The sequence below is a fragment of the Salarias fasciatus genome, chromosome 18 (genome assembly GCF_902148845.1).
Source record: "Salarias fasciatus chromosome 18, fSalaFa1.1, whole genome shotgun sequence".
NCBI classification, from domain to species: Eukaryota; Metazoa; Chordata; class Actinopteri; order Blenniiformes; family Blenniidae; genus Salarias; species Salarias fasciatus.
This window is the reverse complement of record NC_043762.1, coordinates 21,371,109-21,393,738: the sequence shown is the minus strand read 5'-3', so window position 1 is coordinate 21,393,738 and position 22,630 is coordinate 21,371,109. Positions and strand designations below refer to the sequence as shown.

Below are 22,630 nucleotides of genomic sequence, written 5' to 3'. Positions count from 1 at the left end.
CAAGGACTTCATCCTTCATTTTCCCCATGTAAGCAGGAAGCTAATAAATGTAATTTTGAATTACTTAATTCTGAATAAACGAATTCCAAACTAACAACACCAGAATTGAATTGATGTCCCTATAAAACTTCTCAATTTGAAGCATTTTGCAGTGGGTACAGTGCATTTCTGTTGACTGGTGCTGTTTGTGTCGGACCTGCAGTTAGCAGTTAGCAGTTAGCTGTTAGCACGGCTGCACAGCTGTGGAGATCGATCCAACCTGGGATGATTCCTTTAAGAATAAAAATGTTTATTTAATATTTGTTTGTTTGATCGTAGAGAGAGAATATCATTGGAGGAAGTATTGGAGCACAATAAATTCCAGAGCACAACAACTCTGCGTAATGATGCCAGACTGATTACAGTTACAGTCCTGTAGACACAACACTTTATAGAATTGCTATTTTAAAGGTCATGTGCATGAAATCCAGCAGAAATGCAAAGATCTTGTGCACTGTTGCAGTACATGACGGAGAAGGATGTTTCCATCTGTGTGTTTTCTGTTGTAAAAGTTTGCCATGCTGGCATTCGACTGACCTTAAAACATTAAGATTAGTTGAAATAGTGTCAGTTGATGAAACCAACGCTCACACTAAATGGATGAAGTTGTGTTGTTGACTCACTGTGGATTCAACATTGAAATAACAACATGTTTTAGATGTATCTGATCATCAGTATTTTTACAATTCTGACTTTTAAAAAATTTGATGAAATATATAAGTTGAAAAACAATGTTATTTCAACATCCAGACAACGGTGATCAATTTGAAAATTTAATAAAAGTGAATGTTGACCCCCGCCTTGCAGTTCTTTTTCTTTGAGTCTGTTCTCATTGTCCAGTGAAGATAGAGTCATGTCTAATAAAAGAGCCAAACGCTTAAATTTAGTACATAATTTGATCAAATTCTGAACTTGAGTGAAACAAAAAACAAACATTTTAAAAATCAAAACTTCTTTTCGGGTGTGTTGCGCCATATTTCAGGACAAGTAGTTTTCTGCAAACTAAGGGTCATGCTACCATTTAAATTTGCTTATTTTCAGTTAAACAACTCAGCAGGCGGGTGGTTGCTGCAGCATACTGTAGTTTGTGAGTTTGAATCCTGTGTCTCCCCGCTTCACTGGTTAAATGCTGGGATGACTGTCAGGATGGACTGTAAACCCAGCGGCTGGATCGTGTTGGTGTTGAATCACTGGGTCAGGTGTTTCCTTTATCGCTGAAGCTTGATTCCGCGTCCCTCCCTCCACTGTTCTGCCTCTGTTGACTCTTCCAGGGTCACTGTACTGCTGCTGTACTGCTGCTGTATTGTCGCTGTCATTCCACACCCTCAGTATAAAGGAGTCTGCTTCTCGTTTTCAGCTACAGGAGCCAGAAGCTCTTCGGACACCGATCGGACACTTTTCCACGTTTTGTTTTAACCCGTTTGATTTGCTTTGGGAGCAAAATTTGACCATGCTGCTGCTGATCCTGCTTGCTGGATGTTTGCCTTCATGTGCTGCACAGACCTGTGAGAACAGCATCCAGAGTATTCCCAGAAGACGCTGCCAGTCGACGTACTAAACTTACATTTGGTGTGTTTTTTTTTCTCAGACTCCTTTCCCTTTTTGACCCCAGACGTCCAAAACGTGGATATCACTCCTCTGTCACAGAGTCTGAAGCCAACTACAGTCCTGCCCAGGCCTGATTCAACAAACAGAGGCAAGAGCGCTTTTGAATCACAACTGAATCACGTAAATATGATGTTCATAGTTTTTTCATCCCTTGTTTTTTTGTGCAGTTGTGGTAATCCTTCAGGCAACAGTTCAGTCGGCTCATGAAATGACTGCAACAACGATTACTCCAGTTTTAAATCAGGTAACTCTCCTTTATCTCCTCAAATGCTGACGATCGATCCTGAGTAAATGAGTATCTGAATGCAGTTTGTCTTTCAGCTTCATGAACTCATCCAGCAGCTGGACCCGGATCAGAACTTCACTCTGACGCTGAAGAGCATCTCCACAGTCCCTCCTGGTTACCTGTACAGAAGACTTTTCTCGCCACTTGACTGAATTACTGATTTGATTCATTGATTTCACTGATTTTCTGATCAAATAAATTGATGGATGATTAAAATGATCAAAGCACGATTTCTTTATTTTCTATATTTACAGAAACAGAGTAAATGAATTTAATAAAAAAAAAAATGTGTCAAACTCTGAACTTCACAGCTGGTGCCTCCATCCTGCTGCACATGGTTCTTGGTAATTGCATCACATGAAATGTGTTGAAACTAGATTACATGATCTGACGCATGCAAATAAAGAGGAAGATGGACTCCTCATTTAAAAGGCTTCTCAGCCTTTGTTTGTGAAGTTTGCATGTTCTCCCTGTGTGTATGTAGGTTTCCTCTGAGCTCTTTGATTTCCTCCCACAGTAGCACAACAGTACTAATACTTCATTTAGGTCAACATGAAGTCTGTCCAGCTGTGCATAATTGTATAATAAGTGTGTGTTTTGTGTTACATTCCTGCTTCTATCTCTGCTTCCGTGGTTAATCGATGTGGGTACTTCTCCAGTTTCCCACATGACTCCGTGTACTGCGCTTTATAACGCCCGGGGCAGATCCTGCAGACATCCAGAAGACGTCCAGACGTCCAGACGTCCACCTCAACAGAGACAGACTCGAACACCTGCCTCCAGGATGGACCTGAGATTCCTCCTTTTAGCATCAGCTGCCATCCTGGGAGCATCACTCACCTTTTCTCTGGCCGACCGAACAGCGCAGTGCAAAATCAAATGGTAACTCCCATCTTTATGGATTACTCATGCATGATTTTGATGATGTTTCTAACCCCTTTTTTTTTTTATTTAGCTGGTTTTAAAAGGGGCTTGTTCCTCCACTGTTAGACATTATTTTGAGTCCGGTTTCTCCTGTCCGAGCTGCTTCTGTTGCCTCCAGACCAGACGCTGCAGCATGTGACTGGAAACAGATGATATGGTCTCTCTGGGGTCAGATGCATGTCAGAGCTTTTCTCCTGCCTGTTAGATTTGAAGCAGGAGACCCAGAAGACTCACATTAGTCATGAGGATTAGCAGATTATTTTATCTCTTGTAAATAGGGAAGACTCTCGATTCTGTAACACCCTTATTAATGAGAAAACCTATATTTTTGCAGGCTGTTTGGCATTTCATGCAGCGACGTCTATGAACAGCTGGTGTACCAGATCAATGCCTGGCAGATCAGGCAGAGCTGCCTGTACGCAGGGGAGCGATGCTCCTATGAGGTCAGAAAACACAAACACCCGGTTCAACTCACTACATGAGAAATAACCAATAACTTTTATTGTAGCAGCAGCAGGCGCAGCTCAACTCTCCAGGCCTTTCAGATTCTGACAGCTCTTTCTCTTGTTGACCTCTGACTGCCGAGTGGAAAAGTGGCGGAGCGAACCGCTGCCCCACAGTGCCGCTCCTCCTGACTTCCTCCAGACTTGACGTTTTTGCAATGTGTTTGCCAGCTGGTGTCGTCCAGCCCCTACCTGATCAAAGCCACACACACGTCTCCAGCGACCAGGACCGTGAGCGACCTTCAGTTTCTGCTGGAGCAGTCCACGGTCTGCAAAGTGACTGTGAGTGAAACTCTTCCTGAAAATCCTCCACACCGCCACCATCAGAGCTGCTTTTTTTAAATCGAACCTAAATTTCCTCAAATGTTTACTCTAAACTTTGGGACTTTCACACAGAAATATGGACAGATGTTGCACTGAAACCTGGAATAAGGTGTATTTTTGAATCGAGTGTTTCGTGCCATGTTTCCTGCAGGGGGAGGCAGTGTCTGACTTCACCAAAGATCCGGCAGACAACGGCACAAACTTCTGCAGCCTGCAGAACCTGATGGACGGTAAACGTCAGACAACGTCACACTTGAAGTGGAGCGAAGCTGTGAACGTCAGACTGAAGAGCTCGGTTTCTGTTTCTGTTCAGGGAGCAAGCTGGTCGATGCTGAAGGATACAAGCAGTTCAGCAACAAGTGGATCTGCCCCGGGTTCGACACCATCAACTGCACCGTGTCGAAAGAGGGTCGAGCCCACAACTGATCCCGCTTGCTCTTTTTATTCTGCTGTCTTCCATCTTGTTGGTCATAATCATTTTATTCAGTTATGAAATCTCAAACTGACTCAGGTGAATATTTTCTGTCAAAATCATCCTCTCACAAAACAACACATATGAGGTGTTGCACACTAACATATGTTGCGTTATGAACCTGGACGTTAATATATAAGCACCAACTTATTTTCTAAAGCCTGTTTGCTGCTGTCTTTCAACCGAGCTAATATAACTTTAACTCTTGCATTGCATTACTTATTATGTTTTTTCTTCTAGTTGTTCATTCGCAGTCGCTGCTCATGTATTTTTTTTTAATATAAAGAACCTTGTTGTGCTACTGAGATGTGCATTAATGTGAGATTTATTCAGTTTTCACGGGAGAAATGTTTTCTGATGAATAAAACAAATGAAATTAACTATTCCCCAAAAAAATTAAGAATAAATTAATAATGTATTCTTATGAGCCCTGTTTTCCTGTCTGTGGATCATCGTCAAAACAAACTTTAAGAGGAACTTTTAAGTTAAAAACAATGAAAAATCTCTTGCAACTGCAGTTTAATAGAAATACACAATGGTAAATTACCACATTAACACTTTTTCCCCACCATGAAAAACACAACTAAAGATCTCTCAACATATAAAAAAAACCCTCAATTTTTCATAGACAAGTTCAAATTCTTTCCTGACTGAGGGGATCGGACATGTAAATAGACATTAAAAAGTTAAAACAGTCATTTGTGAAAAAGGCCTTTGGCAGAAACTTTTTTGAATAAGTAACACTATCATCATTTCATTTCACAGCAGTTGTTGATTTATGGGTGGATCTCCACTGAGCACAAAGCTCAAGAGAGAAGTTTCTGAGAAGAAAAAGAAAAAAAATCTCTCCTGGTAGCAGAAGATGTTTTGCCTCCAAAAACCTGCTCTGAAAAGGCAACATGGTGCAAACAACTCAAAGAAACTGCTGCCGGATCGTATCAGACACAGTGCAGAGAAGGAGTCGGTGGTGGAAATCTGTCTGAGACAAACTAAAAATACGCACTGAAACAAAAAAAACTGGAGAAAGAAGAGGAGCTTCAACAGCTTCAGGGTGAAGCGGCATATTGACACACATCTGCAGATATTCTCTTCCAATAATAAAACTTCAGACTCTCACATGATTCAACGATTCTCCTTGTTCTCCAAAAAAACAGTCAACTGCCTTGGCAGCTTGTAGCGTCCCAGATGATCGCTCCCTCTTGGTAAGTCATTAGAGTCGCAGGCCTGCAGGAGCAATCCTCTGAAATGCGGCGAGAGCCGGCGCCTCGCCGCCACACTCCGGGGAAAAAAAGGCTTCAGGTCAGCCGGTGACTGAGGAAAGATGGCTTCTGTCTGTTTCTTACTGCGTCTTACTGTTTACTTGTGTTTCATCTTCAGTGTCAAACTCAGTCAGGCAGCAGTACAGCAGGATCTGGGTGTATTTGGTGGCAAAGGCTGGAAAAGACACGAGAGGAGGGAAGGTGAGGGGAGGAGAGAGGAGTGGTGTCAGATTCTCTGATAAGATCATTTCAGAGTGATATAAAAATACTTAGCCTGGGAAACATGGAAAACAACACAAACAAGATTCTAAACTGATGATCAGATTTCAGCATGAGATTCAGATATCAGAGCAAATCCTACCATTGAGTTTGCGAATGAATTTGGGCCTCCGCTCCGCAGGCATATAAATGGTCACGTAGTAAACCGGCACTCCGGACAGCGCGATGCCGATTCCTGTGAGGGAGTTGATGGTGTCTTCGTACAGCGGGACGATCAGTAAGAAGAGGCTGCACAGACAGTAGATGAACGGGAAGAAGAGGGACAGCTGTGAACAGAAGAGCACACACATGAGTTTCATGATCATCTCTTTCACACACTACAGGTAAACTGCGTACATGTGAATATATTCATGTTGAACAGTAGAAAGCGATGCACCTTGACGGGCCTGTGTCTGTCTGGCTGAGTGATGCGCAGGTATATGAGGCCGACCACAGACAGACCCACGTAGAACCAGTAGCTGAAGCTGAAATAGTTGATGAGCTGGAAGACGTCCTCCACGCACAGGAAGATCAGCCCCATCAGTCCCTGCAGCGCCCAAAAGCAGAGAGTTACCACACTGCTGAACCCTCACAGTGCAGACGGTCCTTTCCCAGGGTTCCTCACGTTGAACAGCAGGGCAGGAATGGGCGTGTAGCGCTTCAGGTGGATCAGGCTCAGGCTGTCAGGGAGGTGGCCCTCTCTGGCTCCGACGAAAAACAACCTGCACGGCCGGCGAGGCGGGTGGTTACCAGGAGAAAACTCTCTTTAGGTTTTATTACAGCATGAGCACCGATCAGGAGTCTCCTCTTACCGAGAGGCGGCAATGATGGAGGCGTTAAGTCCGCCGTAGCAGGACATGGCTACCGAGACGGGGATGATCCACTTGAAGGGCCCCAGCACCGCATTTCCAAACGTCTGTGAGGTGAGAATTTAAAGGCTCCGATGGTGAAAGTCCAACATTCAGCATCATTCATCATCTACCTTTGCTTCAGTTTCAGAAGTCTTGTTCTGAACTCTCAAGGCAAACTGCACAGGCCAACTATTCTTAAGTAGAGCGAACCTATATTTAGCTGTAGAGTAAATTATCTCTCTGAGGTGTCTGATGTTTCTGACTCACCACAGCAACAGCGTCACTGGCCAACAGAGCTGGCTTGTCTAAAACAGCGTAGTACGCCACGTTGACCAGCAGGTAGATGATCGTCACAATGGGCATGGATATGGCGATGGCCAGGGGCAGATTTCTACAAGAATAAAACATGGAGAGCGAGAGAGAGAGAGAGAGAGAGAGAGAGAGAGAGAGAGAGAGAGAGAGAGAGAGAGAGAGAGAGAGAGAGAGAGGCTAAGCAAAAAAGGATGCAAGAATAACAGAAGACTGGCAAAATGAGTTAAAGCTCATCTTGAGAATCAAAACCCAACAGTCAACTGGAACTGATGTCAGTATCAAAAGTTAAAAGAAAAACGACATTCAGTGTGTTTACGAGGGACTTTTTATTACTCTAGAAATCTGAATAAAGTCTAATCCCACTTTAAAATGATAATGTAAACGCCTGAAATCTTTTGTTAGAATTGTTCAAATACAAATACATCAGCGGGTTTATTCTCCTTTCTCCATCGATGTATTTATTTATTGTTGTTATTGCTATTATGTCATTTGTTTGTGTCTTAATTCCTCCTATTTATATTTCAACTTGTGCCTTTTTAAATCTGTCCCTTCTTTTGTCCATGCTTGAACCTCCACCAAAACAAATTCCTCTTATAGGCTACTGTACTTGGCAATAAACCCGTTTCTGTTTGTTTCTTTGGAAGAGGAATCGTTTACTAATTAGGCGCGACTTCTTGCATGCTCCATTTTGATGAGCAATTTCCCAAGATGGCGGCCCGCGGTCTGCGTTTCGACTTTCACGGAGACGATTTATTTAACGGCAGTTTTAGAAGAATTTGATATAATAAAACGAGCGGATCGACGGGCGCTTAACAACGCGGACATTTTCAAAGCTGTAGCGTCAAAGTTAGTCGAGAGACAAAGAAGAGAAAAACGCCGTTTACTTCCGGGAGACATCAGTACGTCACAGCCGCCCTGTCCAATCAGAACGTTTCACAGACCCCGGCCTGATAGAGGATTTAATCCTTCATTTTTCCCATTTAAACACGACGCTCATGAATATAATTCCGAATTACTTGATTCAGAATAAACAAATTCCGAATTAAAAACACCTTGTAACCACACTGAGTAACTGATAGCTCATCAGAGTGCTCCATTATACTTGATCAAACTGGATCACCTCTCTGGATTCTGGATCTCCTCAGTCACAAAGTTGAGTGTATCCCAGCCAGAGTAGGAGAAGAGCGCTGAGTAGAGGGCCAAAGCTATGGCTCCGGGGTCTTTGGAGGAGTCCTCAAACACATTGTCGAAGCTCTCTGGGTCTCCTACGCAGACATGTCCCAGATTAAAGCACATGGTGACTGTCTCTTCATGTGTGCAACACAGAATTAGTGCATTTATTCTTTACTGACTTGTTGATATTTTCAGGATTCCCACAGTGATTATAAGGCACAGCGACATGAGTTTGGCGTATGTGAAGACGTCCTGGACCAGAGTCCCCCACTTCACGTAGGCACAGTTAATGAAGATGAGGATACCTGGAGACACCAGAGGATAAAAACCACAAATGAATCAGCTCTTAAAACTTCTTCCTCCTTAGGGCTGCCTCTCTCCTCGGTCACATGGACCACATCTCGCCTGTGCAGCCTCTCTTCTTGGCAGAGCACGTGAGGACTCGTGCCATTATCGCTCCTTCACCCAAATACCGCTTCTTGCTTACAGTCTTCGCTGCACAAAGACAGGCCGTGAACCACACTGGAATTTTTACAGCACTGACAGACTAACTATAGCAGATGCCTCGTCCGCCGTCTGATTCCATGGACCATACCGTCCTTAATGGACAGTTCACTGGGGATATCGGGGTGCCTTCTCATTCATGCCTGATACTATTCTCCAAAACAAGCTGTACCAAAGCTCAGGGATTATAGGTAATGCAAACAACCATGATTCTTAAACTGATTCATGTCTGGTTGTGTTTTGCAAACTCAGCATTTAAAATGTTAGGCTGTCAATTTGGATCAATTTGCAGCTTGAAACAAGCCTACAAATCAGACACTGTAATCAAATTGAGAAGATGCCAAACTGGATGCCAATAAAAAATAGATAATGTTTGGTGTAAAAAAAAATGCAATTGTCACTCTCTTAATTAAAACCCTGCTGTGGTTGTTGTTTTAGTGAGATGCTGAGAGGGTTTCTCACAGAGGCAGGCTGCGGCGATGAGCCGGACGGCGTCATACGGAGGCTGGCAGGTGGGGTAGAAAGGCTCCACCAGGTAGTTGGCGAACGTGAGAGAAATCACCGCCTGGCTGGCCGGCTCGATCAGCAGGATGGACGTCCACAGGCGGATGAAGGCCAGGAAGCCGCCGAAGGACTCCAGGATGTAGGCGTAGCTGGCTCCGGATTTCGTGATGGTGGTGCCGAGCTCGGCGTAGCACAGAGCGCCAAACACCGAGAAGATGCCTCCAAGAGCCCAGATGAGCAGCGAGAGGCCGTAAGACGAGGTGTGCATGAGGACACCCTTTGGCGAGACGAAGATCCCAGAACCGATCATGTTCCCCACGATGAGGCAGATCCCGTTGACCAGGGAAATTTCCCTCTTCATCTGCATTTTGTCTTCTTTCCCACCATTCGGGACCTTTAAGTCCTCCTCCGACGGAGCCTGTGGACTGGGACATATTGTCTGTGACACCGCTCCAATCTTCAGCCGGAGATCCTCCATGGATCCAGCAGTGCTGATCTGAAGTTATTGGACAACAATTCAATATGACAGTTAATTTAAACACACTTATTCAATACATGGTTTTAAAACAACACAGATATAACACACAGCTCACAGTTTGTGACTATAAATCAGCATAGATTAGTATATAACAGAGTAAACGTGCCTTGTTTGAAGAGGATCAGCAAATCTTTGTCCAACTGAGCATTCAGTTTCTCCCGGGATCTCCTGAAAAATCAGCCCTCAGACGGTGGAGAGTTCATGTCTGACAGGTAGCAGCAGTCGGTCGATGTTGCAATCCCTGCAGGCCAGCACAACTCACAACTTGTGTTTTTCCAGCAGCAGGCGAGCCGCTCTCTCGTGTTCCCCCCTGTGCTATTTTCAGAGACGAGCAGACCTCATTTCTGCCCCCAGGAGAGACTTAAACAGCGAATACAGAGAAAGCCAAGCTCCCGTCGACCCCGTATGCAGGCTATAGGGTAGAGAGCGCGTTATGGGGAATAATGAGTTGTGTGCTGCAGTTCGCTGTCTTCACATGGGGGGGGGATTGTCCCGGCAGCTGTCACTATCCGTCACTCCTTCAGGCACGAACAAGGACAGACTGAGAGGCTGTGGACCCCGAGTGTAATGATTTCTCCACAACATGTGGACAAGAGAAGCTCGTCAGTCTGACCCTCACGACAGGGGAAGCGGCTCATGTCTGACCCCGGGCTGGGAAATGTGACGTTGGCTGAAAGCTGAAAACTGAACTGACAATTTGAGGAAATGTCAACATGAAGTGAAAACACCAACATCTTCTCACGCTTCTTCAGCACTCGAATAAACTGAAAATGACATTAACACATATAAAACAAATTCCAAATGCAATATTTTAGGAGTGTTTACTACTATGTAGCTAAAATATACCTCTCAACAAGTCATGAAAATATCTTAACCTGAAATCTCACAATATTTAGACTGATGATTAACTGACCAAAGAGTTATCTAAGGATATTTGAACAATCTGAAGCTGGTATGAAACACCCTCATATGTCAAAGAAACAAAAACTGTCGTATGGTTCACTCACAGGATTGATTAATGTACATACTGACACTTGAATTAGTTTGAGGTGCAGCAGCTGCAGCAGTACCTGTGAGAATGTTTGATAAATGTATATAATATAACTAACAATGCACGATTATCAATTATGCAATTGACATAAACCCTTTATATTACAGTAACAAAGATGTAGTAAAGATGATATATGAGAGCAGCAGCTTCACTCCTGCTGTCTCAGAGAAAGAACTGATTCTTCTCCATCATGCCTGACATCAAGTCTTATTCACAACAGGATGAATCTAAGGAATAACTGGGCTTTCTTCAACGTGCGATGATCAGCATTTACCTCTTCATCAAGTCCTCTAAAGTAAATGGATAGAGGTGATGCCATCCAGCGGTCGGATCTTGTCATTACATGCACCACAAACAGCTGCACTGTAGGAGCTAAACTTCAATGAAATATTACTTATATTTCATCAAAACAAACAGTTTTAAGTTTGTGACTCAAGGGCTTTCATTGAACTCACGTTTTTTTTTTAAATCACAAACCCTTCTTCTGGAAGCTCTATGAATCTAAAAGAATGGGAGGGGACCAAACACACTTCTCGCAGTCTACCAGAATGTGACACACTTTGTGCATAGTATCTAAACGCAGGCACAAGTAAAAACAGAAAAACAATTTTATTGAAGAAACTGATACAATAATAATAATAATAATAATAAGGTAACTCCAGTTGAACCCACAGCTACACGACTGCAACACATCCTAACTGCAGATCAGGAGACTGATATCAACACCGGCTCTAAACCAGGCCAGCGTCACAAATAGAGAATTAACACTTCACTGAAACAATGCATGACATTTCAACAAGATCACAGATGAAAAAAATATATATGGATGTATAAAAAAAGATGAAACTATCATCTACATTACAAATATGTCACAACATATTTAGGCTTTCCATTGCTCCCTCCTCTCTCTCCGATATGTGTTCAAAGCTTCTGCACGTCGCAGGAATTCAAACCAAAATCTGAGAATGAGTTACAGCATTCAGACAGTCCGATGCAAGCCCCAACGGACGAAATCATATTGATCTACTGTTATTTAAATGAGCCTGTGTGTCAGAGAGCGGACATTAAGCATGGTGCGCTGCAGCTTCTTCTTCCTCTTCTTCTTTTTTTTTGCAACATTCCTCACTGGTCTGTAATTTGGCTTTGGAGAGCTAAATGCAGAACGGAAACATGTGCATCCTCGCGGCAATGAATGAATGAATTTCATTCAATTAATTAAATAAATTTGAAGCAGACAAGGCCTTTTTTGTAGTAATGGGGAAAAAAAAGTCAAATGCTAAACGTGATATTGCGATTCAAGCACCGATCAGTGGAAAAGTGAAGGCAGTGATGAAGACGTTAAGGCCTTTATAGAAACAACTCTACACACATGCACACTTCATCTGAAACAAACGACAAAATAAATTCCTCCATCCTGTCAAAGAAGTTAATACGGTGTGACTGAAAATCGTTACTGACAGCACTACAACACGTACCGATGAACCTGACACACTTCCTACGCTGGAAGTGATGCTACTGTCCTCCTGTAACAGTATTGAGCCTTGTGGGGTGATACTGGTCACTGAGTGGAAATACATTTTCTTAGTGTATTGCTGTCATTTTAAGCAAATATGATACTAAAGCTACGGTAGAAAAAGATACTGTACAAGATTAAAAATGAACCCACGAGATCGACAGCTTATGTACTTCCTTTCTGCTGGAGGTAAACTTTAGATTTGCTACAAAGGAGGAGTGTTTCTCTCCGGTTTGATTCTACAGGCCAGTCGGATCAATGGCCTGAGCTCAGAGTCCATGGAAGAACAGTACTCCTGCAAGTATCCAGCAGCATCTGAAGCCTCTTTACTACTAAAAAGAGAAGAGGAACCATTTCGGCTTGGTCCACTTTATAAAAAAAAAAAAAAAAAAAGAACACGTGCAAAGATACATGCCGCTCTGTTACCCTGGTTGGTGCGTTATGATTTCTACTTCCTGTTTTCTCCCTTTAACAAGGGCAATTAAACAGAGGAAAGGAAAGGAGCCCTGGGAGACATTGAAACCTTCCCCCGAGCCACAAGATGACGGTCTAACAGTGTTCCAACCCAGTTTAAAGTTACAGGAATTATAAGAAACCTCCACTGTGACTCTGCCACAGTGGACTGACCTAATCAAGGCTCTGGGCTCTACTAAAGGCTGGAAAGCTGTAATGATGCGGAAGGTAAAGCATAAATGGCACATAAACGGGATTAGAGACCTCTGACGGTTTTCGCAGTATTTCCACAGGCGTCTTCCTGATACCAACAGAAACACTGGAGGGACACCAAAGTGAGTGAGAGCTTGAAAGGCATCCACTCAGAATGAAAGGAGAATAAATAAACACATTAGCGCTGAGATTTTAAAATAAAATCATGGATTCAGTCAAAAATCTTCTGATTCTGCTGAAAAGGGACTCAGATTGACCTTATGAACCTCCTGTGTCTGGGACCTGCTCTCCAGCCGGGCTGCCGTCTTGTAGTGTGAACCTGGGAGAGTCTGGCTGCGCACCGCTGCCGCCGCCGCCGCCGCCGCCGCCGCCGCCGCCGCTACATGTTCCTGGGGACGTTGTAGGACATGGAGAGGGACGGGGCGCTGGGCGAGCTGATCTCGGCCGGGTACGGCAGCAGCCGCATCTGCTTGTTCTCGTACAGCTTGCACACCACGATCCTGCAGAAGTCCTCGTTCTGCGCGTGGCAGTGGTCCACCAGCTGGCGCACCTTGGCGGTGCGCGTGGGCCGGTTGGCCACCAGCTCGTAGTCCTCGCGCATCAGCATGGAGCGCGCCAGCAGCGCGTCCAGGCACTGGTTCAGGCAGGCCTCCGTCATCTGGGAGACGATGGCCTCGCGCTGCGTGTCGATCCACAGGGCGATGGGGCCCCGCGAGGGGAGGGGGGGCTGCAGTGGGGGGGAGCGATCCGCTGCAGAACCAAGAAACACAAACCACTTCAGACATCCTCTCAAAGCTGGACAGAGACGGTTAATCGGATCTGACTGCTGCAAGTGACACCCGCAGGTTCTGGAGTTCTATTTAACGAGCCATACCTCGCTGCTGGGGCGGGGCTTGGGGCGGCGCCGGGGGCTTGAGGGGGCAGTTATCCGCCAGCGTCTCGTACTCGCAGGCGGGCGGGCCAGTTTTCACTGGGATGTTTAAATTGTTCATGGGTCTGTTGCTGTGGCAGCTGTTCAGGTTGTTGACCGGATACTCGTCCTCCAGGGACTGCGGCGGCTCCAGCGTTGGCGGCGGAGTGCCCTCCGCGTCTGAAACGGTGGGAGAAGCCGTCAATCGGCTGAACGCTACGTCTGGAGCGGCGGAGGCGCCGACGCCGCCGTTACCTCGGTCGCTGCGTTTGGAGGGGAAGGCGCCGTGGCTGGAGAGGAGGCCTGGGAGAGAGATGTCCGCCTCCTGGGAGGAGCATGAGCCCGAACCCGAGCCTGAGGTGGAGCTCTCCTGCTGCGGCACAAACACAAACCCAGTCAGTCCTGCGAATACTACCGTTTAAAAATAATGCGTGCATCAGCCGGAGAGGGAAGACTGACGGGCCACGAGCTGATCCTGTCGTCCTGCAGGTTCGGAGACGCTTCCTCGTTTCGCTTCTCACTCACCGGCTGAGCTGAACAGGCACACGACCGCTGCATCCGCTGTGAAACACGACAAAGACGAAGTTATGGACTGGCAGAAGGATTAAATGCGTTACGCTGAATCTAAAAAGAGAGAGAAAAAAAAAATCTTCCTCGCGTGACAGAAGCTGTGAAAAACACGCGACCAAAACACAGACGGGAACATAAGATTTGTAGAAACACGACATAAACAAAACCAAAACCAAAACCAGACCTAACAGCTTGTGGAACAGAAGCGTTCTGCTGTCTGACCAAACCAGGCCTTTTCGCTCTCGCTTCCCTTCAACACTTTATTTATGGTAATGAGAACAGCAGCGCTCTGCTACGACTTTGAATGTTTTTCTATGAACTGTGAGACGACTTAAAAATCTAGATCACCATCTTTTAAAAAAACTGATATTCAAATTGTTTTTAGAAGTGATGAAAGATGTGATCAAACTATTCCATCAACAACTCAAGCTTTTTAGACCTGTGGCATTTTACTGCACTTATCTCAAACTATGAAGTGGAAAGAAAATCAAAAAAGTCCAATTTAGAATTTATCAGATTGCATTTTTTACTTTAGAGTTTAAAGTTTCTTTAACACCAGCAATAGTTTCGCTTTAGTTTATACACAAATGCAGACTGTGACTGAAAAGGGGAAGGATGTGTTCAACGGGACTCATGTGGTAATGCGTGTGTCGTCCTCCTTCCCTAATTTACCGCTCAAGATGCCCAAAATTGCAAACACAGAAACATTTAATGATTCAGCGATAATTTCTGTATCTTCTTGAAAGAATCATTTGTTGAATAACCGGTTGATAAAGTTAATAAATGGCAGTGTCGGCACTCATTTACTGAGTGAAAACAAAGAAAACTATTAAAACATCTAAAGTGAGACTGTAGGAACAGACTGAGTATTTTCATTCACTGAGGTGATCTGAGCTAAAGGTTAATTCACAGGTTTAGAGTTCATGGTAAAACTACGAAAGATAGCGTCAGTAAAGAGTAGATTTCAGGTTAATATTCCACAAAACAGTGATGAGATGATAAATAAGGTGCAGTATTAACAGGAAATGATCGTAAAAAGCGACCATAAAGCTGGAGCCAACGCTGGAAAGAGTAAATGATTAAACGACAGGCCGGACGGATTTGACATCAATAAATATTTTACCTGTGATAGTTTGTATCTCATCACCACAACTAATCACATTTACACATGTGTTGCCTTTCAGCTGCCTCGCTGTGGCCTGAAGTCTTTGAAATACTATGAATGAAACGACTAAAACGAGCAGCTGATAACGCAGAAACAATAGAGACGATGTGTCAATGCAAATGAAGCACTGATTCCCGAGCACTTCAGATAATATGCAAATAATCAGCAGTTTACAGGAGTAATAGCACACACACACCTGCCATCAGGAATCAAGCATCATTAAATAAAGGAGTCCCTGCCCTGAAGGTCTGAGGCAGAGGCGAACACAGTGGAGTAATGTTGGGCAGTTAGAGTCTGAAGCATCGCCTGAGTCAAACCGGTTCCTCTGGTTTTAGTTTCACTGCCAGCGGTTCAGACTCTGATCAGGGTTCAACCAGCTCAGCATCACAAAAAGTAGAGGTCTAAATGAACTTCCCGGAGCGTGAAGGAGCCTTTACCGGATCCCCCTGATATTACTTTGCTCCGGGTCACATGTTGTTATCTGACCTCTGGAGAAACTCTGATTCAGCCTCAATCCAGCTCAACCTCTCCCTGCCGTGCACTGAGAAAATAATACCAGAAACATTTAGCACAAAAGAGAACTGCAGGAAGACTCGTGACTGACCTTTGACCTCTTGATTTCTAGCACCGCCTCGAGAAAGTCAATTTCATCAAACTTCCTCACCATTGGCTCCAGCTCGATTAAACACTCTGAGAAAAGAGTAAAAGGAGCAATATTAACCCAGTGGACTGAACATTCATAAAAATCCTTCTCTTATCACGCTCAGGGTTATTTAGCTTCTTTTTCTCGTTCCCTGCCCCTTAAACCAGATAACAAAACAATCCCTTTAGGGTTTATTATCCTGTTCTAAAGTACAATCATCATTTCTGTGAAAAGTTCTGAGTCTTTTCTGCTGAAAGCTAAATCCTCTGACTTCCGTGTGTCCAGCAGAGTGTGAGCTCACTGAGAAACGAGGGCCGCTCGTCGGGGTTGGCGGTCCAGCCGCTGGTCATGAGCTGGACGAGCGTGTCTCTGCTGGGAATGTCGGCCGACAGGCTGTCGTGGCTGATGTCCGGACGCATCCCGCGCAGCACGCTGAACATTATCTGCATGGGGTTGGTCACCTCTAAACACACAAACACAAGCAGTGGTTACAGGCGTCCGAGTGACAAAAAAAAAAAAAGAAAAAAAAAAAAGAATAAAACAGAAGAAACAAACGTGTTACCTTCAAATGGGATCTGCCTGGATAGCACCTCCCACATAATGATGGCGTAGCTGGAGGAAAAACAGAAACAGAGGAGAAGTGAACCAGGAGAGTGAGTTACATCACTTCTTGAAACTGGCAATTCCCTCCAGACCTGAGGGACTTTACCAGCTAACAATAGAGGCTGATTAGAGGAAGCACGGAGACAGGCGGACACGTTGCAAAAATACAAACGTTGACAAGAAAGTGCATGAGCCGAAGCCCCGGGAGTGAGACACTCTCTGAGAAGAGGAGTTCTTCACTTCACCTGCCGCTGGCCTCGTTTTCATCAGTGCTGCTCTGGAATGAGAAAAATTCCACCCCACAAGAGCGCTTTGTCTGATGTCTGCACTAACCAGGCAGGAAAAGATCATTTCTCAGCACTGATGATTCTGTTGAGCAAACACTGACGCAACAGCACAAAGAATCTGACCCTGAAGTGAAAAGCTCCTAAATCCCACCACTGCGAGTCAAATAAATGCAGGTCAACAACACAGGAGCATCGAGGACCGCTCTGCTGCGTCTCACCTGTACATGTCATGCTTCACGTCGGCCCGGCGGCTTTTGGAGGGCTCGTATTCCTCGGGGGGCATGTAGATCACCGTGCCCCCCATTTCCGTGGGCTTGGACCCGGAGCCTTTACTGACTGACAGCTGGCGCCACTTTGAAAGGCCGAAGTCTGCGATCTGAAGGGGGGGAAAAAATCACAAAATCAGCAACATGCGACAACGCTGCGGTTAAAGAATGAGTCATTTCAGCAATGTCGCTGTGATTTAATCAATAATTTGACGGGCAGTTGAAGTTAACCAGTGAAGATACAAAACTAATATGATGGGAAATGCAGACAACTTATTGGAAAGCAGCATTATTTCTTTTGAAAAACTTCTAAAAAAAGAAACAAGTTGAGAATAATTTAATCTCAAACCAGATCACTTCAAGATATTTGAATGCAATGGGATGACTCAAGTTTCACTTTTGCTGTTATTTCATGATCACGCTCAGTGTTTCGTAATGGGAGAGCAGCTTGTTTTTCCAGGACCTCATACGTCTCTGACACATACCTTCACGTGAAATTCGCCGTCCAATAAGATGTTCTGTGTCTTCAGGTCGTGATGCAGGAGAGGCGGGTTCATGTTATGAAGGAAGTTTACCCCCAGGGCGATCTCGTACAGGATCCTCAGACGCAAAGGCCAGGCGAGAACGGGATACATGTCCTTCTGCAGACACACAACACAACGAAAATACATGAAAATAAAGAAATGTACAAAAAAAAAACAAAAAAAAAAAAAACCAATACCTAAACTGCTTTAAAATAAATCAGTGCAAAAGCTCAAACAAAAAACAGGGGGGGAACACTAAACTACGAAAGCTGGGAATTTCCCAGCATGAGATTCTTCATTGGGGATCTTTTCCCTTTTTGGATTGAAGGTTCCAGACTGTGAAGACTTTCACTTCTGTTTGCCACGGCACTGACAGGAATTATATAGCTTATACAAGGTTGTTCTGACATGCTGGAAAAACAGGAAATAAAATCAGCAGAACAAAGACACTTTCTCAACACATACCCGAGCAACAACAACGACTGAATGAAGTCGATTCTTTTAAGGCTTTTTTTTTTTTTTTTTTTTTGGAGGGAAACCTATGAAGACTGTAACATTAGCACTGAGTCAGTTTGTGGAAGCATCGGCAGCAGGTCACCTCATGGAGAAGCAGGTCCAGAGAGCCGTTGCTCATGAACTCCGTGATGATGCAGAAGAACTCGGGCTCGTTGCAGATGCCAAAAATCTGGATGATGTAGTTGAACCTGGCTTTGTGGAGCACCTCTGCTTCCTTCAGCAGAGAATTTCTCTCCCTGAAACACAGAGATATAGAAAGATCAAGATACATTTTTTTTTTTTTTTTTTTAATCGACATGTATTCCAGATATGACTAAATAATCTTCTCCGGATTTGCAAGTTTGGTAACATTTCAATAACTAAACGATCAACATGGTGAATGATGAGTTTGGGCTCATCCTGAGAAATACTCAGCAGTTTTCAGAGAGTACAGACAGGATAACAGTAAAAACCTCTGTGAAATTAATCAATTCCTCACAGCTCTCCTAAGAAGTGCTTGTCAAGAGTCTCGGTTTCCTCTATGTTGCAGACACATAATGGTGGTGGTGCTTTAACCTGACTAAGTGATCCATTTGACTGATTGTTTCCTAAGATAATTATAATGAGACGTATTGTGTCTTGTAAATATGACAATCATGACTGCATGAGTCAGACTCTAATTACAGCTAAAAAGCATTTAGAGAAATCAGTAAAAACAACGACAGAGAAGACAAGAGAGCAAACGACTGATATACAATCAGAGTAGAGAATAACATATTGTTAAAGGAAGCGTGACACTCTGGAAGAGGAAACAGCCTCACTGATCCTGCACTGACTGAGAAGTTTCTGCTAAACTGTCAAAAACGAAACTTCATAGTCTGTTTAAACATAAAATGATTAAACATAAAATGTGAAATGATTCTTTAAAAATATAACACGATTACTGGACGTCCTTCACATACAATCCCTGGAGCTTTGACACACAGTTCAGTTAACTCCTCCTGAGATTGTCAAATTAATCTATCCTACTTTCAATTATCCACGCGTGCCATCATACGTCCACATTACCAGAAAAAAAAACATTAAAATCTCCCTCGAATGTTGTGTTTGGTGTCCAGGGTACCTTTCTCCGACAGGACAGTCGAGCTTGAGGCACTTTATGGCCACGGTGGTCCTCCAGTCGGAGTGCTGAGCCTTGAACACGGTGCCGAAGCCCCCCCTGCTCAGGTAGTACAGGTCGGTCAGCTTCTGGTAGGGGATCACCGGCAAGGTGCTGGTCAGGCTGCCGATGTTCATGCACCCCACGGCCGCGGCGGACTCCATGGCAGCTCGCGAGGGGGTTTGATCAACGCGGCGTCAGCCTCTGAAAGCAGAACTGCGTCTTTCTCGTTAACGGGCGACAAGGAGCTGCGCTCTTGTTCACGCGCATGCCATATTGTTGGAGGTGGCTAGTGAGCTAAGCTAGCGAGACGGAGGATGAAGACTTCACGGTGAGCGACGAGAAACGCCCCGCAGCCGCCGGTTAAACGTGCTCACTTCCACGTCCCCACATGATGAGCTCCGAACTCCGGGAGTCAGAGCGACACGAAGCGGCGCGGCCGAGCTCCGCCGACATATATGGCAGGTGGTTTGTTGTTGCTAATGACGACACACTTCCTGGTTTTTCCGCGAGTTACGTTCACGTACATCTGTTTTTTAAGCATGCCTTTAATCGGTGTAATTTATTTACTTTGCAAATCCGCTTATTGACAACTGTAAAATCCCGAATTACACTAACAGATGTAAGCACAGAGGAAAAGGTTTAGAGTTTAAACTGATAATATTAAACCTGAATGTCACATTCGCGCTTTCTTTCACTTTTGCATGAACGCACCTTTTTCCCCGGCGTGTGGGATTCCCCTGAAGGCCGCGGGGCTTTCCTCCCTCGTGTAGAGTCAAATATTAAAAATAATACTGCTTATTCACATCAGCACATCCGGACACACCTACTGCCTAATATGTGTTTCTTATCTCTTCTCTTTTTGCCACTTCCAACTTCAGACAGTAGAGAACATAAATATATATATCAATCTTTAAATATGATTGATGTGACACATAATTTGAGACAACATATTCAACTGTTAAACCCTTTTAATTTAGCTGATTTAATTGTTTATAAATTTTTCAGAATCCTCTTTCTAATGAACGTTCTACTAGACAGACATGCTTTATTTCTCGACATATTTGGCACATGGTAGCATGAGAGCCCCATTGGGGATTAGGTAAAACACATTTAAGGTCAGGAGCCACATGTAGTCTAATTTCATGTGGAGCAGGGTGGACTGATTAAACAGTGCTATAATAAATTTACACTCTAGAATTTTAAAAAAATTGCAACAATCTCAACATGAAGTCAAATTTAAGGACATATTCTTGAGAAAAATAAAAGTGAAATTTCCCAACAAATGTCATCCTATAACTGTTGGATTATACCATGTTTTAACACACTCCCCCTGATTAAAAGGCTTTGAGGTTCATGTTTGTTTGCTGGCAATAAGGAAGATAGCTTTTATGGCTGCATCACTGATACCTCTGCTTGAGTTTTATGGCTGCTACTCCTTAGAAAACTGTTTAAAAGTAGACGGTTTGAAATCTTGCTGGGTTGTTTTGTGGGTTGGAGCCTCTTGCAGGCCAGGTTTGGCCCACAGACTTTTGGCGCCTCTGGTGTGAATACAGGTTCTCCATATTGTTCATATGGCCTGATATCAGTGCAATTGCCAGAGTTTCCTACCCTGTTCTCTACAGGTATTCATCCAGTTCATCTGCTCAATTCATGATTCATGTCCCAGTGTCCTAAGTTATGATAGTGTGGGTGTGGTTATGTATTCAGTGCCAACAATTGTAAATTCTTTCTTTAGTTTGTTTGATACACTTTTTTCAGCAGTCCTGCTCAGGAGGATTGGACACACTGAAGCACATGACTGGGTTTGCATGGTAGTCTGTTTCACAACATGTCAGGTGCTTCGGTGAAACTTAACTGCTGCTTACGTAGATGTACAGCGATTTTTCATGAGTCAGCATAACTTCAAACAGGTCTGTGCTTCTGTGTCCAGATGAAATAACTTCATGCCACCCTTGGCAAGAGCTCGCTGACGCCACCACACGATGGCTGCCACTTTCGTTCCCATCTCTCTGCCTGTAACCTGCTATGGAGCGAGGTCTTTTTCCAAAAGAGGAGCTCAGAAACACACAAACTCTTCTTCTCGGCGTGTGGACTCACCTTCAGGAGATTATCCCGTGGTGCATGAGCACAGGGCCTGGGGCGCGTCTGTTTTAGGTCCCACAAAGGATGAGAACTGGAGCAGATCTCGGGGGGAAGAGAGGCTGGACTGGTCATTCTCTCAAGGGGAAGAGAAATGTGGGGAAAGCTGGAGGGAGAAGCCTTTTAGTCCCACGCTGCTGGGCTATGAGATCCTGGAGGAGAGGGAAAAGTTAACGGTAGGTACTCACAGATGAGGTCTGGTCATTTTACAAGAGAAATCCCAAACCTACAACAAATCAGAGAGCAAGGAATGACTTATTATGATGGTTTTATTTCAAGACTTTTCAAGCAGCTTGAATTTATATTTAAATAATGCTCTTAGAAATGTTATGAGTTTGTTTGTCTTTTTAAATGTTGATGCTATTTGGTATCAGGTACCCTATCCCCTCTGGGATGTGTATTCTTTTTGTTCGTTGTCACATTCATAATCAAAAGTTTAAAAAGGTTTGATCAACATTTGGTAAGGAGACAGTGACTCTCCAGAAAGTCGATGAAATGTACCATAAAGGTCATGAAGTTCATTAAATGAGTGTTTACGCTGATTGCATAACACTGCTGCATGAGCAGAGTTTGTCACAGTCACATGAGCGTGCTCGTCGCCACATTTCACAACAGCAGCTGCACTGCAGATGAACCGCAGCTTCACACTGTCAGGAAACGGTGCTGGACGTCCTGCCGTGAAGACGCTCCTCAGTGAGCCCGACTTCATTGGCCACTTCTAAAATTACACATTGTCGATGGATTATCGAGGAAATGCTGAAAGTTATGTTTCATTTGAGAAATTAGCGTTTAAATGTGATATTTAAAGACATTCAGGGTATAAAATAAATACAGCTCAGTTTATTTACCAGAAGGATATGGATTTGAAAGAAACTAAATAATGAAAACATGACAGGATAGCAAAAGACAAAATGAAATAGAAAAGCAAAGCAATCAGAACTAAATGCATCCGTCTTCTATACTTATTTCCACCCACCGTTTTCAGGGTTGCAGCAGCATCAAAAACCAAATCCTTGCAGACATCTTTTAAGTCACTAATAGTCTCAGCACGATGGATTTTATTTCTGGTGGTTTTATATAT

General features: G+C 44.1%; 2 protein-coding genes across 4 annotated transcripts; both read right to left on the bottom strand.

The window, feature by feature from the left end:
• Window positions 1-4,658: 4,658 nt before the first annotated feature.
• Window positions 4,659-9,779, bottom strand: LOC115405191 (Y+L amino acid transporter 2). The gene is made up of 10 exons (XM_030114692.1): window positions 9,662-9,779; window positions 8,976-9,513; window positions 8,189-8,314; window positions 7,957-8,101; window positions 6,792-6,915; window positions 6,486-6,589; window positions 6,299-6,395; window positions 6,071-6,220; window positions 5,777-5,960; window positions 4,659-5,590 (listed from the first exon to the last, which is right to left on the bottom strand). Exons 2-10 carry the CDS (start codon window positions 9,493-9,495, stop codon window positions 5,496-5,498), a joined length of 1,545 nt encoding a protein of 514 aa, XP_029970552.1. The 5' UTR covers window positions 9,496-9,513; window positions 9,662-9,779; the 3' UTR covers window positions 4,659-5,495.
• A 1,875-nt stretch (window positions 9,780-11,654) lies between these two features.
• Window positions 11,655-19,868, bottom strand: ripk2 (receptor-interacting serine-threonine kinase 2). 3 transcript variants are annotated; one of them, XM_030115782.1, is made up of 11 exons: window positions 19,372-19,868; window positions 18,352-18,505; window positions 17,715-17,870; window positions 17,182-17,339; window positions 16,636-16,685; window positions 16,375-16,536; window positions 16,035-16,120; window positions 14,155-14,256; window positions 13,951-14,068; window positions 13,660-13,875; window positions 11,655-13,535 (listed from the first exon to the last, which is right to left on the bottom strand). In XM_030115782.1, exons 1-11 carry the CDS (start codon window positions 19,569-19,571, stop codon window positions 13,165-13,167), a joined length of 1,773 nt encoding a protein of 590 aa, XP_029971642.1. In that variant the 5' UTR covers window positions 19,572-19,868; the 3' UTR covers window positions 11,655-13,164. The 3 variants fall into 3 exon arrangements, with proteins under 3 accessions (XP_029971642.1, XP_029971643.1, XP_029971645.1); XM_030115783.1 differs by having other exon boundaries at window positions 13,951-14,065; XM_030115785.1 differs by having other exon boundaries at window positions 14,221-14,256.
• Between the last annotated feature and the right edge of the window lie 2,762 nt (window positions 19,869-22,630).